At 38.4% G+C, this 18,414-nt stretch overlaps 1 protein-coding gene across 4 annotated transcripts in view; it reads right to left on the reverse strand.

Annotated features, from left to right (window-relative positions):
• The window catches only part of LOC133647895 (glutaminase kidney isoform, mitochondrial-like), a 76,602-nt gene that overhangs the window by 29,740 nt on the left and 28,448 nt on the right, over positions 1–18,414 (reverse strand). For 2 of the 4 annotated variants that reach the window (XM_062043659.1, XM_062043644.1), the window contains exons 2-7: positions 13,316–13,412; positions 13,107–13,225; positions 6,636–6,765; positions 6,483–6,562; positions 4,182–4,345; positions 3,895–3,953 (exon numbers count right to left, since the gene is read on the reverse strand). In XM_062043659.1, the coding sequence (XP_061899643.1) occupies positions 3,895–3,953; positions 4,182–4,345; positions 6,483–6,562; positions 6,636–6,765; positions 13,107–13,225; positions 13,316–13,412 (649 nt within the window). Of the gene's footprint in view, positions 1–3,894; positions 3,954–4,181; positions 4,346–6,482; positions 6,563–6,635; positions 6,766–13,106; positions 13,226–13,315; positions 13,413–16,926; positions 16,961–18,414 lie in introns of those variants that run through there. The other 2 variants (XM_062043666.1, XM_062043652.1) reach the window with 2 other exon arrangements.

Raw genomic sequence — 18,414 nt, forward strand, 5'->3', positions numbered from 1 at the left:
TGGGTCAGCACGGAAAGGCAGTGCCTTTAAGGTTTATTGACGCTCTGTACGTCTCCCTATATGTCCGTGTACACAGCGGCGTTTTAAAGAGTCATAAATTTTACTTTTTGAAACTGATACCGTTAATTTTGAAACCAATACAGATAATTTCCGATATTACATTTTAAAGCATTTATCGGCCGATAATATCGGCAGTACGATATTATCGGACATTTCTACATTAAATTCAAACTATACCTTATGTACAAAGCAGACCTCCACTTAAACACAGGCATGTGATTTGAACTTAATGAAAAAGACTGAAAATAAGCCAGGGGGCTGGGGGGGGGGGGGGACCCCCTCCGAAGCTCCTGGTTTTTCAGCAATTAAACATGCAAAAATTTGCACACAAAAAAAAAGCACCATTTAAAGATGTTTTAGTGTTTCATTGAAAAATGACCAGAGTTGACATACCCCATTCATCCAAATGAATCACTATGTCTGTTTCAGTCACGATGTTATTTAGTCACTACAGTAATTACAACTTGTGTTCACATCCAGAGGAACCATATGGGTTAGCCTACTCTGTACAGTATTTACAACCTTACTAGTGTTCACTTCACAGCCACAGATGGTTCATCTAGTTCAGGGGTCACCAACGCGGTGCCTGCGGGCACCAGGTAGCCCGTAAGGACCAGGGGCCGTACTTATCAAGCTTCTTAGAGTGCCATTTTACACTTAAGTCCTGAGAATTTGCGAAATTTAGTCCTACTCTCAAACTTAAGAATAAAAGCTTTTTATCAACGTTCTTAAGTCTAAGAATCACTCCTACTCTCCACGATATTTAAGAGACCTTCAGAGGTGTCTTAAGTGGTTAGGAGTTGCCAGCAGGGGATGGCACTGAGGCGAGAGAGACGTGCGCGAACGTTCAGGGAACGGAACAATGTTTTTGGTTTTTTTTGATGACGAGCAGCTGATCAAACGGTATCGTTTAGACAGAGCGGATATTATTTTTGTCACAGATTTAATACTTTTCGATTCCTTGTTGATTTCTGCATGTGTCTGCAGTGGGCTAGTATATATAGAGCCACCCACACCAGTTTCAAATTAGTTACCTAATTAATGAATTGGAAAGAAAATGTTATGACAGTAGCGTATGTGTGTGGCCGTGAGGTGAGTGACGTCAGTGAGTGTGTGGGCGATAGAAGAGAGGGAGCGGTAGCGTGAGTGCCGGCGGGGACTAGTTTGTTTTGTATTATTTTGCAGTTTATTGTCAAAATATACACTCCCATTGTCCACTTAAATATTTCCAAGATATTTCTTTATTCTTAGACAACGGATTCCCTTCCGTGATTGGTCATTTCTATGGACACAGAAATGACGTCACCTAAAATTCCGTTTACGGCACATAGTAATGTCGTAATTCAGCTCTGAGTGTGACACTTAAGATTCAGTCCTACACTTCGCTGAAAGTGTGAGTAAGACGCTTGATAACTAACTTTTAAGTGCAGCTTTCAGCGAAGAATTTATTTACTCTTAAGTCAACTCTTAGCAGACTTCTTAGGAGTAATTCTAAGAAGCTTGATAAGTACGGCCCCAGATATGTACCCCGCTGGCCTGTTCTAAAAATAGCTCAAATAGCAGCACTTACCAGTGAGCTGCCTCTATTTTTTAAATTGTATTTATTTACTAGCAAGCTGGTCTCGCTTTGCCCGACATTTTTAATTCTAAGAGAGACAAAACTCAAATAGAATTTGAAAATTCAAGAAAATATTTTAAAGACTTGGTCTTCACTTGTTTAAATAAATTCATTATTTTTTTTACTTTGCTTCTTATAACTTTCAGAAAGACAATTTTAGAGAAAAAATACAACCTTAAAAATTATTTTAGGATTTTTAAACACATATACCTTTTTACCTTTTGAATTCCTTCCTCTTCTTTCCTGACAATTTAAATCAATGTTCAAGTAATTTATTTTTTTTTATTGTAAAGAATAACAAATAAATTTTAATTTAATTCTTCATTTTAGCTTCTGTTTTGTCGACGAAGAATATTTGTGAAATATTTCTTCAAACTTATTATGATTAAAATTCAAAAAAATTATTCTGGCAAATCTAGAAAATCTGTAGAATCAAATTTAAATCTTATTTCAAGGTCTTTTGAATTTCTTTTAAAATTTTTGTTCTGGAAAATCTAGAAGAAATAATGATTTGTCTTTGTTAGAAATATAGCTTGGTCCAATTTGTTATATATTCTAACAAAGTGCAGATTGGATTTTAACCTATTTAAAACATGTCATCAAAATTCTAAAATTAATCTTAATCAGGAAAAATTGCTAATGATGTTCCATAAATTATTTTTTTAAGTTTTTCTCTTCTTTTTTTCGGTTGAATTTTGAATTTTAAAGAGTCGAAATTGAAGATAAACTATGTTTCAAAATTTAATTGTCATTTTTTACGTGTTTTCTTCTCTTTTAAACCGTTCAATTAAGTGTAAATATAATTAATTATTAATAATAACATACAGTTAAAGGTAAATTGAGCAAATTGGCTATTTCTGGCAATTTATTTAAGTGTGTATCAAACTGGTAGCCCTTCGCATTAATCAGTACCCAAGAAGTAGCTCTTGGTTTCAAAAAGGTTGGTGACCCCTGATCTAGTTATTGACATTATTTACTAGGGGTGTAACGGTACGTGTATTTGTATTGAACCGTTTTCGGTACGGGGGTTCCGGTTCGGTTCGGAGATGTACCGAATGAGTTTCCACACGGACATATTAAGTAGCGTAACGCACGTTGTGTAAACAATGCACACCGAGGCACAACACACGGCATGCTAGCAGCTAACGGGCTACGATAGACTGACCGTACGTCCTCTTTTCACCGGACATGTCCTCTTTTGCGGAGCTGTCAGGGCGGAGTTTCTTAAATGCCTCAAATGTCCGGCATTTTGAGTTAGGGTTGCATGTATTTTCAATGTACGTTCAGGGTTAAGAAGGGGTTAAAAACAAAACAAATTGTGCGCGCAGCAGCATTGGTGAGGGAGGGGCAGAGACAGAGAGAGCGAGAGAGTTATGATAAACGCGCATGCGTCGTCAGGCTCTGCTTTTTATCCATAGATTTATCACATTTAATTTTTTATTATCTATAGCAGGGGTGTCAAAAGTGTGCCCCGGAGGCCATTTGCAGCCCACAGCTAATGTTTTAAAGGCCCACGACACATTCTAAAAATACTATTAAAATAAACAAAAACATAACAAAAGTGAAATAAAAAAGCTTAAAGGTGAAATGTAATTTAGAAAAAGTTGCAATGTTGACTAATAAAACAAAGCTGTTTTTTTTCTTTCAAACTGTCATTGCTCAAAACATAATATTGAATCAAAATCAATGTTATTATGAATTATTGACCTATACAAGGTTTCCATTAATTCACATCAAATATTCCACTAAGAAAAATATTTTTGGTGGAAGATTTTGCAAATTTGGTAAATAAATGACCCAAAAATGTATATTTTGTTGTTTTCTTACTGTACCGAAAATGCACCGAACCGTGACCTCTAAACCGAGGTACGTACCGAACCGAAATTCCTGTGTACCGTTACACCCCTATTATTTACACATTACTTTGTCTGTTTCAGTCACTATGTTAACTCTAACCCTTTTTTATTACATTTTGAGGAAATCCAGCAGAGGGCAGTATTGTATAGTTCCATACAAGTCAAGGAAGGTGACCTCTCTGATGTTTCAATGAGTGCGCATGCACAGTGTCCCGGTTATGCTTCTTCCCACCAAATCCCCCTTTCAGCAAGATTATAACCTTAATCTGGCCCTGTTGCACACATCTGATGATTCATATGAGTTATGTGTGCCAACATGATCAACTGAATTCAGTTAAACAAGTCGTTGCATGTTTTTACCTTAATGAGAGAGGTACACACAATGGCACCGGCATTCACCATGGGGTTGTGTGGTTTATCTGCAACACACAGCCTTAAGTCTCACACAGAAATCTCTCCTTTACACACAGAAGCCTGAAAACATATCACAACTACAATATCGTCCATTAGCTGTTTCTCAGGTGGAGTCTCGTCACACCCTTGCTGCTGGGACACAACCTCTCATCAATATTTTATACTGCTTCTATGGCAACGAGGCCAGAGACAGCTTCTCTTTCAGGCGGAAGTGAACAACTGCTCTTCCTTACCGTCGTCATTCAAAAAGAGCTTGTTGAATCGCAGGCCGCTGGGTTCTTTGCCAATGAATCGGTGCACATAATCAGTTCCATGGTCGTGTACAGCGATGGCGTATTTCAGCGGCTTGACGCAGGACTGCAGACAGAAGGGAACCTTGGTGTCGCCAACCGTGTGCCTGGATTAGAGACATAAATACTGTAAGTGGTGGCGCAATGTTGAGAGTAGTTATGGACAACGGTACAGACCCCCACCTTCTCAAGGTTTGGGATGGGTGACTCCGCATATTCACAAATTTCTCTCCTTTAAATTGTAAATCAATGTTTTATTGTCACTTGCATTGCACAATCAAACCATTTCTTATTTAGATAAATAAAGCAGTGCTGCAAGGGGATTATCTCCTAAGTCAATTCACTCAGAATTGTCCAGCAAGTACAGTAGTTGCTTTGACAAGACGCGGTGTTACAAAGACTGTAAACTGTACGTATGCCTGTAATTGTTTGGGAAGTATAAAACTACAATCAACACGTGTTTAATAACTGTGGGAAGCTTCTTATAAAGCAGAAGTCACTAACTGGTGAACCTATATGGACCTGAAGTCAACTAATGCGATTAAATATTTAAGTAACTATTAACGGAGCACTTCTTTTTTGACTGGCGCAGATTTTATAGAAAAAGTACAGGTCTATTTGCGCCAGGACCACCAGAATGTCTTACAGTCTGTATACTCAGTCTGTGAAGACGCTAAATGAACAGCCTACCATTTTTCTGCCCCTGTCAATCATTAATCAAAGTTTATTTCACCTTAAAGGCCTAATGAAACCCACTACTACCGACCACGCAGTCTGATAGTTTATATATCAATGATGAAATCTTAACATTGCAACACATGCCAATACGGCCGGGTTAGATTAGTAAAGTGCAATTTTAAATTTCCCGCGAACTATTCTGCTGAAAACGTCTCGGTATGATGACGTTTGCGCGTGACGTCACGGATCGTGCGGACATATTGGGACACCATTGTGGCCAGCTATTAAGTTGTCTGTTTTCATCGCAAAATTCCACAGTATTCTGGACATCCGTGTTGGTGAATCTTTTGCAATTTGTTTAATGAACAATGGAGACAGCAAAGAAGAAAGCTGTAGGTGGGATCGGTGTATTAGCGGCTGGCTGCAGCAACACAACCAGGAGGACTTTGAGTTGGATAGCAGACGCGCTACCGGAGTACTGCTTTGTCTTTCAATTATTTGATCGCTTGCCCGTACGTGCGTGCCGCTATGTGCATGTCACGTACGTAACTTTGGGGAAATATATGTGCTGTATGAACTTTACGAAGGTGAACGGTACTTTGGGCTGTGGGATTGAGTGTGTTGTGAGGGTGTTTGATTTGTATTGGTGGGTTATATGGACGGGAGGGGGGAGGCGTTTGTTATGCGGATTAATTTGTGGCATATTAAATATAAGCCTGGTTGTGTTGTGGCTAATAGAGTATATATATGTCTTGTGTTTATTTACTGTTTTAGTCATTCCCAGCTGAATATCAGGTCCCACCCGCCTCCCACAGCATCTTCCCTATCTGAATCGCTTCCACTGCCCTCTAATCCTTCACTCTCACTTTCCTCATCCATGAATCTTTCATCCTCGCTCAAATTAATGGGGTAATCGTCGCTTTCTCGGTCCGAATCGCTCTCGCTGCTGCTGGCCATGATTGTAAACAATGTGCAGATGTGAGGAGCTCCACAACCTGTGGCGCCACGCTACTTCCGGTACAGGCAAGGCTTTTTTTATCAGCGACCAAAAGTTGCGAACTTTATCGTCGATGTTCTCTACTAAATCCTTTCAGCAAAAATATGGCAATATCGCGAAATGATCAAGTATGACACATAGAATGGACCTGCTATCCCCGTTTGAATAAGAAAATTTCATTTCAGTAGGCCTTTAACACCTCACTCCCCATCACCTTAATAACTGTGCCCTGGACATTGCATTTCTGAAGGATCAAGATAACACTCCTCAGTAATCTGACTGTTAACGCCACCCCACCTTTCTCCTGTTAAATGCTTCAAAAACTACTGTACCAGAAGACTATGAAGCTGCATTGACTGCACTTAACTATGCAGTTGTTATCCTCCAACTACATTTTGTTGAGGTGTATAACTGATGTTATTATGACAAGGATAATAAGAGATTGATTGATTGATCAATATACATTTTTAGGACTTTTACTGGGTATTGGTTTGCCATCTTGGAAGGTAACCCCCACAAATATCGGGTATCCATACTGTACTGTCTGTATGTATGTATGACGATATTACCTCTGACCGTCCACGGTGCACAGCGATACGGCCCACAAGTCTGGGCTGAAGCGTGACAGTTGGGGAATGTAGTCGGCCACCTGCAGCAACAATTTTCCATGACACATCAGAATGAATCCACTAAACCGGTGCAGTATTTGTGTTGTCACTCGCCTGTCCTCCAGAGAGGTTCTTGGCATTTTCGTAGAGCTCATCCATATGCCTGCAGAAGGGCTGAAAGTCTGGGATAACAAACTTCTTTCGGAAGGCTTGAGTGAGCAGAACTATGTTGCTCTGAACACATCTGCACGAAAAAAACAAAACATTAAATATTAGATGAATGTTACAAATGATACATGTAATGTACTGTGGAAGTGGACTGCTCTGGCAGTTGTGCTACTCAGAGTATGACTAAGGTTTTCGGGATACATATGCCTCTCAAAATCGTCACAAGAGCAGTCATGAGATTTCAGGTCAATGAGCATTTAAAAACAACTGTTTGGCTTTTCTTTGTTTTTACGATATATTGTCACAACCAGTGGTGTTCCAATCCAATATTGATATCGGTCCAATACAAGGCTCAGATATACGCAGTCCTGCAGCGCGTTTACTTGTGCAAACAACCAGTAAACAGTAAAATGTCCTCAAATAAGCACAGAAAATCGGTCTTTGTTTCTACTTCGGTGAAGTCATTTACAAAAAGGTAGCCTAGAAAGGCAATAGTGATAGCCTAGTCAGTGTTTCCCACACATTCATTTATTTGTTGCGGCCCGCCATGAAAGAATTACGTCTGCCACAAATTTAAAAAATGTCCAGCTTCTCAGACAAATCATATAGTTGATGTAGATGCCCATATCGGCTGTTCAGATTTACTTTACAAAAGAGAAGTGTAGAATTCTTCTCTTTTTGCCTTATTTGTATTTGACCACTACTGTTTTCTGTTTATTTGTTACTGACTGTGGCAGGACACCTCTGCCTCTGTTTCACTTTATGTTGCTGGTAAATAATATGGTTGTAGTAGTAGGCTAAAGTTAAATTATTTAGTATGCACTAGTTAAAGGGGCAGAGCTTTAAGAGACATTTTAGCTTTTATATTTTATAAGATATATTTTTGTAAGAACCACAATTAATAAATATATTTCAGTGAATAACTTATTGTTCAAATCTGTATATAAATATGTACATAAAGTGTTGTAATTATATTGTAAAATGGATGGATGGACGTTTAAAACAAAACTGTTATTATTAATTAGTAAGTATAAATTTTTTGAGCCTTTTTAGAGAAAATCATATCATTGTAGTAAATTATGCAAATTACTTGATGATGCCATGGTGACCACGCCCATAGCCACGCCCCCACCGCCACAGGTATCTTGGCAGTTTATGGGAAACACTGCTAGTAGAGGCTCACATAGGTTTGGACAATTAATCAAATTTTAAAAAGGAGCCATATGTAATAATGTGGCCAGAGAAGGTACTGCAATCACGGTCAAAATTCTGTAGTCCCCTCCCTTTTTCCCTGACTGAGGTTGCCAGATACGCAGCCGAATCCAACTCGATCGACTGGGATACTCCAAGGAACTTCAAACTTCCACTGCCTCTTACTAGGGGTTAAGGTGTTGGGACCATAATAGCTGAATAGACAATAACAAATCTCTAACCAACACATTTTACACAGATATTAGGCTATTTTCCGGAAGAAGTACGTCATGCCTGCGTACAATATCCCAACAAATGGCAATCATATGGTTATTGTCAGTACTATCAGAAAACAAAGACTAAAACCAACTCTAGCAATGGTTATACTGGTGAAAATGAGTAGAGCACACTTATCAGCCTAATGTACGCCCAAAACTAAAGAGGAGACATTTTACCAAGGCTACACGAATGAGGAGTTATTTTATCATGTGATTTGGCTGTCTCCATAGGTTTCACATTGCCATGATGACAGCCGTGCTAATGTTGGAACCCATTTCCTCAGCGTATCAGCATATTGAGAAGGAAATAGGCACTGACACTACCCATATCCAAATAGGGAAAAATTAATTTTCGACAAATAAAACCTGTCAGTTGGATGACACATCGACAAACAGGCTAACGGGCATATATTTACCCCTGTTAGCCTATATGTCGATGTGTCATTGACTAGGCTAGCATGCTAAGCATTACATTAGGACCTAAGCACCATCACACTAAGCATTCGTTGCACAAACATAGTAGTTTTGTTAGACAAGATCATAGACTGTATTGGACAATATAGTAATATAAGAAATGTCCATTTCCATTTATTAGAAGTAATAAGAAAAGGTTAATGCCTGACGTACCTATCAAGGAGGAAATTAACAAATTTGGCATCAGATTAAAAAATATTCTCCAATTTCAATCGTCTCCATCTTTCAATCCTTGTTTTGTTCCTGGTTTTGTCACGAATAAGTTGAGAATCTCGACGACGCCTTTTAGATTGACTAAGGTCTGACATGTTTAGTAACTTTACCAGTGGCAGTAGCTAGACGAAGGTGGCGGTGCGTAACTGGCAACCTGGATGTAACACACTCACACACTTCCTAATTTGTTTCATCGAAATGAAAACAATAGGATTTCGGGGCTGTAAATTTAATTTTGAAATGAGCATATCCCGGCTGAACTACTGTTATCAGTTATAAAGGTATTCGAAAACAACATGATTCAGTGTTTCCCATAAACTGCCAAGATACCTGTGGCGGTGGGGGCGTGGCTATGGGCGTGGTCATCATGACATCATCAAGTAATTTGCATAATTTACTACAATGATATGATTTTCTCTAAAAAGGCTAAAAAATGTTTACTTACTAATTAATAATAACAGTTTTGTTTTAAACGGACATCCATCCATCCATTTTACAATATAATTACAACACTTTATGTACATATTTATATACAGATTTGAACAATAAGTTATTCACTGAAATATATTTATTAATTGTGGTTCTTACAAAAATATATCTTATAAAATATAAAAGCTAAAATGTCTCACAAAGCTCCGCCCCTTTAATTAATGCATACTAAATAATGTAACTTTAGCCTACCAGTACAACCATATTATTTACCAGCAACATAAAGTGAAACAGAGGCAGAGGTGTCCTGCCAGTCAGTAACAAATAAACAGAAAACAGTAGTGGTGGTAGATAGACACAGAGCTTCATCAAACATCTGATCCACTGAACAAAGAGCTCCAAAAATCTTGAACTTGAGACTGCCATCAGTTTTACTCCCTACACTTAACCATGTGTTTCCTACTGCCTGCAGACTTTGCACCCTTTGTTATATACACATGTTGTGTTTCTAGTATAAATACATTTAATAAAGTCAAATACAAAGAAGGCAACAAGAGAAGTATCCTACACTTCTCTTTTGTAAAGTAAATCTGAACAGCTGATATGGGCATCTACATCAACTATATGATTTGCCTGAGAAGCTGGAGAGGACAAACAAACAAAAAAAATGTTGTTTTTTTTTTGTTTTTTTATATACATTTTTATTTTATTTTATTATTATTTTTATTTGTGGCGGACGAAATTCTTTTGTGGCGGGCCGCCACAAATAAATGAATGTGTGGGAAACACTGTGATTTATTAATGCCTTTTGACATATCATTTAATGACAACTCGACATTAAATTATTACATATGGCTCATTTAGTATTGATTTCGATTTTGGCTTCTGACTAATATGAACATATTATAATCGAAATAAAATGATTAATGAGCCGTGCAACGTGCATGCAAATTCCGAAGCTTGTGACGGTGAAACAGATGAGGAGCGAATGAGTGAAAAAAAGGGCACGCCTGCTAGAAGTTTGGCATCTCACCATGGTTGCTCTTTTTAATTTGACACGGTGCTAGTACCGGCATGCCTAATCAGTAATCACTAAACTCAATAGAAGAAGTAAGGCATATGATTTCTGGGTTCACGTAACCTCGGACAGAGTTGATAGAATTGGCCAATGTTGATGAAATGTTGTCATGGTGAGGAGAAGAAACCTTTGTTTTGGAAAATAATGAGTCCGGTAGCGCTCATTTACACTTAAACGCCAGCCGTCCTGACGTCAACAATGTCGATACAGCCACTTGAAACACCAACTAAACTGCAAAGCTAAAACTAGCAGGAACAATCCATACACCCACAACACATCTCATCTGCTTGTGCCGTTGTGAGTGACATAATCGATGTTACATTATTTCTACAAACAGTGGAGGCAACTTGAGAGGCTCGCTCTTTTTTTTATTTTTTTACAGCCTCAAGTCGCCTCTATACTCGTGTACACCAGTTCAAAACAGCAAACATTATTAAATTATATCTATCGCAAATATCTCTCTTCTGTGAATGATCGCAAGCCGCTCTTATCTCGCATCTGACCGCTGATTAGTCAACAGCGGCATGCTGTCAATCACTGTCACATTGGCAAAAAGGCAGTCCCAAAAAGCCAATCAATGAGCTAAAAGGGACAAGTTTCAGTCTGACCGGTGGCACAAGTTTTTCAATCTATTCATTAGAGTGACATTTTCGGACGGGACAAAAACTGCCTTTTGAAAAAGTGCAGGGGGACATGTCCCCCCCTGACCCTACCTTGTGTGGTGTACGGGTCTGTGGGACCCAATTTCATTTTTTATTAAAAGAAAAATGATACAATTAATTAATTTTTCAAACTGAGACTCACTGACTTTGGCTCATTTTCTGAGAAGAACATATATCAGAATACATATTTAATGACCACACACCATACAACCCCCCTACACATTTCTATTACATATAAGATGTCCAGGTCCACTGGACCCGGGGCTAATAGAAGTGTGGAAATTGATGTTCTGTGTACCACACACACACACACACACACACACACACACACACACACACACACACACACACACACACACACACACACACACACACACACACACACACACACACACACACACAGCAGGCCTAGACAGGAGGAGGACAGAGTGTAGGTACACAGAACATTAGAGGGTCAAATGTGGGACAAAATGAGAGCAGACAGCAGTGCTTCCCATAAACTGCCAAGATACCTGTGGCGGTGGGAGCGTGGCTATGGGCGTGGCTATGGGCGTGGTCACCATGACATCATCGAGTAATTTGCATAATTTACTACACTGATATGATTTTCTCTAAAAAGGCTCAAAAAATGTATACTTACTAATTAATAATAACAGTTTTGTTTTAAACGTCCATCCATCCATCCATCCATCCATTTTACAATATAATTACAACACTTTATGTACATATTTATATACAGATTTGAACAATAAGTTATTCACTGAAATATATTTATTAATTGTGGTTCTTACAAAAAATATATCTTATAAAATATAAAAGCTAAAATGTCTCTTAAAGCTCTGCCCCTTTAATTAGTGCATACTAAATAATTTAACTTTAGCCTACTACTACAACCATATTATTTACCAGCAACATAAAGTGAAACAGAGGCAGAGGTGTCCTGCCACAATCAGTAACAAATAAACAGAAAACAGTAGTGGTCAAATACAAATAAGGCAACAAGAGAAGTATCCTACACTTCTCTTTTGTAAAGTAAATCTGAACAGCTTATATGGGCATTTACATCAACTATATGATTTGCCTGAGAAGCTGGACAGGACAAAAAAATAAAAATAAAAAAAAACATTTTTATTTTTATTTTTTAAAATTTGTGGCGGACGTAATTCTTTCGTGGCGGCCCGCCACAAATAAATGAATGTGTGGGAAACACTGGACAGTGTTGACAAACAATGTTGCAACCTTGAGTGGGAACCGCAGGTGCAGAAACACAAAAGAAGAATCCCCGTGGGATGCAGAAACTGGCAGAGAAATGTTCCGTGCAACGTTCATATTGTTGTTACTCAGCCAGCGTTTGTGGGTCTGATGGACCCGTTGCATTTTGTGGCTTTTAATGCCTCACAATCAAACATTTTTATGTTAAAATACTGAACAGATGTTTATTGGGATAAGGTAAACGGCTGTTCAGTATTTTAACATAAAAGTGTTTGACTGTGAGGCATTAAAAGCCACAAAATGCAACGGGTCCATCAGACCCACAAACGCTGGCTGAGTAACAACAATATGAACATTACACAAGGGTTAAGTTACGTCCATACTGCTCCCATTTAGAAGAAAACAAGTCGGCAGGGTTGTAGCGTCTGTTTGTGGCTAAGCTATCTCTCTGGCATCACTCCCTTATAATCCCTGTAGCGTGGGATCCCTGCGAGGGAAACGCACGCTACACTCCACACGCTGCTCATGTGCTTCCTGCAGAGGCTAAACTAAAAAAACAAAAACAAAAAAAACAGCCCCGGCAGGCAATGGATCACTGCCAGTAGCAGAAGTGTCAGGAGTGAGCTGTCACATGCCCTGGCTCAGCAAGCCACCATCCTAAAGTCTGGCATCAGTTGGGGGTTACTTTGCACTTGACTGTTTTGCCTGCTCTCAGGATGTGTGCTGAAGTCCAGCACGATCAGAACCTGAGCAAAAGCCAGGGGACAAACTAAAGTGAGGACGCAATGCTGAATAATTCACATGAGGCGGCATTACAAGCACTTAATGGTTAAAAAAAACCTAGAAAATTGAAGCTATAGTTGTAATCGCAAACACATACTTTTTGAAAAGATGTTTGTCCAGGGCACCATCTGAGGTGGTTTTCAAGGTGACCTTCAGCATCTCCATACATTCTTTGAGCCTGGGGTCTCCTGTGCGAAGCCCTGTGGCTTTGAGAGCCTAATGAGAGTGGAGAAGATAGCAAGGTGGACAAAAAGAAAAAAAAAAGAAAGCTTCATTAGGATCAAATTATTTTGGTAGAAAACTCACTGTGGTAAATTTGTGTGCTGGGATCTTCTCTTGGCCTTCAGCTATTGTGTAAAAGAGCAGGTCCTCCAAGCTAGGCAGAACGCCTGCCTTTCTTCTCCTGCACGAAACACACACAGTTGAGACGACACGTGAGACATGCAGAAAAATGCTACCGACTCCAAACATTGCACATTGCTGCATGTGCACGGGTTATTGCTAGAGTACCAGCCAGGGAGTGAGTCAGGTCCACTGCCGGTGGCCGACATGATATAGTGACGATGCTACCTCAGTTTTTCTCTATCCTCTTGTTGTGGGCTATTTATTCCTTGCTCTTGTAATTTCTAAAACAAAGTAGCGGACGGTTATATTGTAACCTATTACTGTCAGTAGACTTGCTATTAGGGGTGTAACGGTACGTGTATTTGTATTGAACCGTTTCGGTACGGGGGTTTCGGTTCGGTTTGGAGGTGTACCGAACGAGTTTCCACACGGACATATTAAGTAGCGTACCGCACATTTTGTAAACAATGCACACCGAGGCACAACACACAGCATGCTAGCAGCTAACGGGCTACGATAGACTGACCATACGTCCTCTTTTCACCGGACATGTCCTCTTTTGCGGAGCTGTCAGGGCGGAGTTTCTTAAATGCCTCAAATGTCCGGCATTTTGAGTTAGGGTTGCGTGTATTTTCAATGTACGTTCAGGGTTAAGAAGGGGTTAAAAACAAAACAAATTGTGCGCGCAGCAGCATCCGCGAGGGCGGGGCAGAGACAGAGAGAGAGAGAGAGAGAGTTATGATAAACGCGCATGCGTCGCCAGGCTCTGCTTTTTATCCATAGATTTATCACATTTAATTTTTTATTATCTATAGCAGGGGTGTCAAAAGTGTGCCCCGGAGGCCATTTGCGGCCTACAGCTAATGTTTTAAAGGCCCACGGCACATTCTAAAAATACTATTAAAATAAACAAAAACATAACAAAAGTGAAATAAAAAAGCTTAAAGGTGAAATGTAATTTAGAAAAAGTTGCAATGTTGACTAATAAAACAAAGCTGTTTTTTTTTTCTTTCAAACTGTCATTGCTCAAAACATAATATTGAATCAAAATCAATGTTATTATGAATTATTGACCTATCCAAGGTTCCAATTACTTCACATCAAATATTCCACTAAGAAAAATATTTTTGGTGGAAGATTTTGCAAATTGGGTAAATAAATAACCCAAAAATTTATATTTTGTTGTTTTCTTACAGTACCGAAAATGAACCGAACCGTGACCTCTAAACCGAGGTACGTACCGAACCGAAATTTTTGTGTACCGTTACACCCCTAGTAAAACATAATCTATGCAACATTTTGACCAAAGAAACACCATTACATGTGATGTAGACCACAAGGAAATGTGTTATAAAGGTAGAAAGAAAATCATTATATGACCCCTTTAATGCGCCTTATGAGGGCTTTATGCTCGACCGCACCCAAACTCTGGAACGTTCTCCCCGACCATCTTAGAGCGCCACAGTCGGTCGACCGTTTTAAGAAGGGACTAAAAACCCACCTTTTTAGCACAGCTTTTATCTAATTCCTCTGCCTTCTTGTTTACTGCTTGCTAGGGGTGTAACGGTACACAAAAATTTCGGTTCGGTACGTACCTCGGTTTAGAGGTCACGGTTCGGTTCATTTTCGGTACAGTAAGAAAACAAAATATACATTTTTGGGTTATTTATTTACCAAATTTGCAAAATCTTCCACCAATGTTATTTTTCTTATTAGAATATTTGATGTGAAGTAATGGGAACCTTGGATAGGTCCATAATTTATAATAACATTGATTTTGATTCAATATTATGTTTTGAGCAATGACAGTTTGATACAAAAAAAAACAGCTTTGTTTTATTAGTCAACATTGCAACTTTTTCTAAATTACATTTCACCTTTAAGCTTTTTCATTTCACTTTTGTTATGTTTTTGTTTATTTTAATAGTATTTTTAGAATGTGCCGTGGGCCTTTAAAACATTAGCTGTGGGCTGCAAATGGCCTCCGGGGCACACTTTTGACACCCCTGCTATAGATAATAAAAAATTAAATGTGATAAATCTATGGATAAAAAGCAGAGCCTGGCGACGCATGCGCGTTTATCATAACTCTCTCGCTCTCTCTGTCTCTGCCCCTCCCTCACCAATGCTGCTGCGCGCACAATTTGTTTTGTTTTTAACCCCTTCCTAACCCTGAACGTACGTTCAAAATACACGCAACCCTAACTCAAAATGCCGGACATTTGAGGCATTTAAGAAACTCCGCCCTGACAGCTCCGCAAAAGAGGACATGTCCGGTGAAAAGAGGACGCATGGTCGCCCGTTAGCTGCTAGCATGCCGTGTGTTGTGCCTCGGTGTGCATCGTTTACACAACGTGCGTTACGCTACTTAATATGTCCGTGTGGAAACTCGTTCGGTACACCTCCGAACCGAACCGAAACCCCCGTACCGAAACTGTTCAATACAAATACACGTACCGTTACACCCCTACTGCTTGCCTATCTGTTTTATCCAGTGCTTTCATGCTTTTATTTCTATTTTTATCTACGTTTCTGTTTTACCTAGTGTTTCTCATGTTTTCATTTCTATTTTAATTTTCTATTATATATTATAACTTTCTATTTTTTTTATACTTTGTAGCACTTTGAGATTTTATCAAATGTAAAGTGCGTTACAAATGTAATCCATTATTATTATTAGGGATGTCCGATAATGGCTTTTTGCCGATATCCGATATTACGATATTGTCCAACTCTTTAATTACCGATACCTATATCAACCGATACCGATATCAACCGATATCTGCAGTCGTGGAATTAACACATTATTATGCCTAATTTGGACAACCATGTATGGTGAAGATAAGGTACTTTTTAAAAAATAAAATAAAATAAGATAACTAAATTAAAAACATTTTCTTGAATAAAAAAGAAAGTAAAACAATATAAAAACAGTTACATAGAAACTAGTAATTAATGAAAATTAGTCAAATTAACTGTTAAAGGTTAGTACTATTAGTGGAGCAGCAGCACGCACAATCATGTGTGCTTATGGACTGTATCCCTTGCAGACTGTATTGATATATATTGATATATAATGTAGGAACCAGAATATTAATAACAGAAAGAAATGGGGGGAGGGAGGTTTTTTTGGGTTGGTGCACTAATTGTAAGTGTATCTTGTGTTTTTTATGTTGATTTAATAAAAATAAAAAAAACAAACAAACAAAAAAAAGATACAGATAATAAAAAAACATTTTAACGCATTTATCGGCCGATAATATCGGACATCCCTAATTATTATTATTATTATTATTATTATTATAATCCAGTGTGACTTATGGTCCAACAAATACGGAACATAACAAAAACCAAGGCACCGCTGTACTTGGGAGTTATAATTGTTTTTAAAGCAGCACAAAACACTGAAGTATAGTGAAATGTCCTGAGAAGAACGGATGCGCCTTATGGCTGGACCTGGCTGGTACTTGTAGCACCAAGGAATGTTGGTTAGGTCAGGAGGGCAACGTTCGGACACTCAGCTATGTTTCAAATCAACATCGGATTGGATTTACACAAGGCTGTCTGCTCACATGACACAGGCCAGTGTGTTCAGAGAGGCAAAGCCTTTTTAGCTGGCCGCTGGGAGACACTTTGGACACGTTGAGATGTGAGAGAGGTTCCCTTTGGAGAGATTCAGCAGCAGTAATGACCCGACTAGAAGTTAAATACCAGAACTGACTGCACTCAAAAGATTATAACCTACTGTTGAGCATTTGTGGGTTAGCCATGAAAAGAGGAAGTGGGGTCAATTTAAAAGGAAATGGTGAGAGAGGAGGACTACTTCTACTGAGGGGGAAAAAAACTACAAAAAAAATGACCATAGAAAGATACTTACAATGTAAAGCAAGTAGATCAACATGAGGGAGAGAATGTGCAGAGGAAATATTATTGATTTGTGACAATATGCAAAACTGACAACATTCAGGTAGAACTTGCTCAAATCTACAGTTGAACAAGTATTGATACCCCTTGAACTTTTCAACATTCTGTCACATTACGACAAATATATTTTATTGGGATTTTATCTGAAAGACAAACACAAAAGCAGCACACAACTGTAAAGAAGAAGCAAAAGTATTTCAGTGTTTTGTTTTTTTTATTTATGTCCCTAACCGCTTTGCACATCACATCTAAAGACTAAGTTGTTGCCCATTTTACTCCAATTTCGTTGTTCTTTGAACCTGTTCACTGTAATAATGACAAATAAAACTCTATTCTATTGTATTTTTCTTTGCAAAAACTCAGTCGGATTATTTGGAGTGCTTTTGTGAACCACGGGTTTCAGAATTTCGATTGAATTTACTTTTCAGTTTTTAATTTGTAAAAAAAAAAAATATATATATTAAAAAAGAAAAAAAATCATGTGGAGCTGTCCCTTGTTTTTTGCTGTTAATTGGTTCTGATCATGACCGGGATAAATTTGCACAAAGTAGGAATCCTTAATTATGAATAAAATATTTTCATAGCTAGAGCATTAAAAAAAATGTTTACGACCTTTTATAAATGTTTTTCAACACTATGAGACTCCTCTAGACACGAAATAACACCCTTAACTCACCTTTACATTCTTTTAATTAAAAAAAATATATTAGTAATGCTGCCTGAGGCTAAGCCAATCAGTGCAGTGTTTCCCACACATTCATTTATTTGTGGCGGCCCGCCACGAAAGAATTACGTCCGCCACAAATAGATTTTTTTTTTTTTTGTCCTGTCCAGCTTCTCAGGCAAATCATATAGTTGATGTAGATGCCCATATAGGCTGTTCAGATTTACTTTACAAAAGAGAAGTGTAGGATACTTCTCTTGTTGCCTTATTTGTATTTGACCACTACTGTTTTCTGTTTATTTGTTACTGGCAGGACACCTCTGCCTCCGTTTCACTTTATGTTGCTGGTAAATAATATGGTTGTAGTAGTACGCTAAAGTTAAAGGCCTACTGAAACCCACTACTACCGACCACGCAGTCTGATAGTTTATATATCAATGATGAAATCTTAACATTATAACACATGCCAATA

Source organism: Entelurus aequoreus, linkage group LG01 (genome assembly GCF_033978785.1).
Source record: "Entelurus aequoreus isolate RoL-2023_Sb linkage group LG01, RoL_Eaeq_v1.1, whole genome shotgun sequence".
Taxonomy (NCBI): Eukaryota; Metazoa; Chordata; class Actinopteri; order Syngnathiformes; family Syngnathidae; genus Entelurus; species Entelurus aequoreus.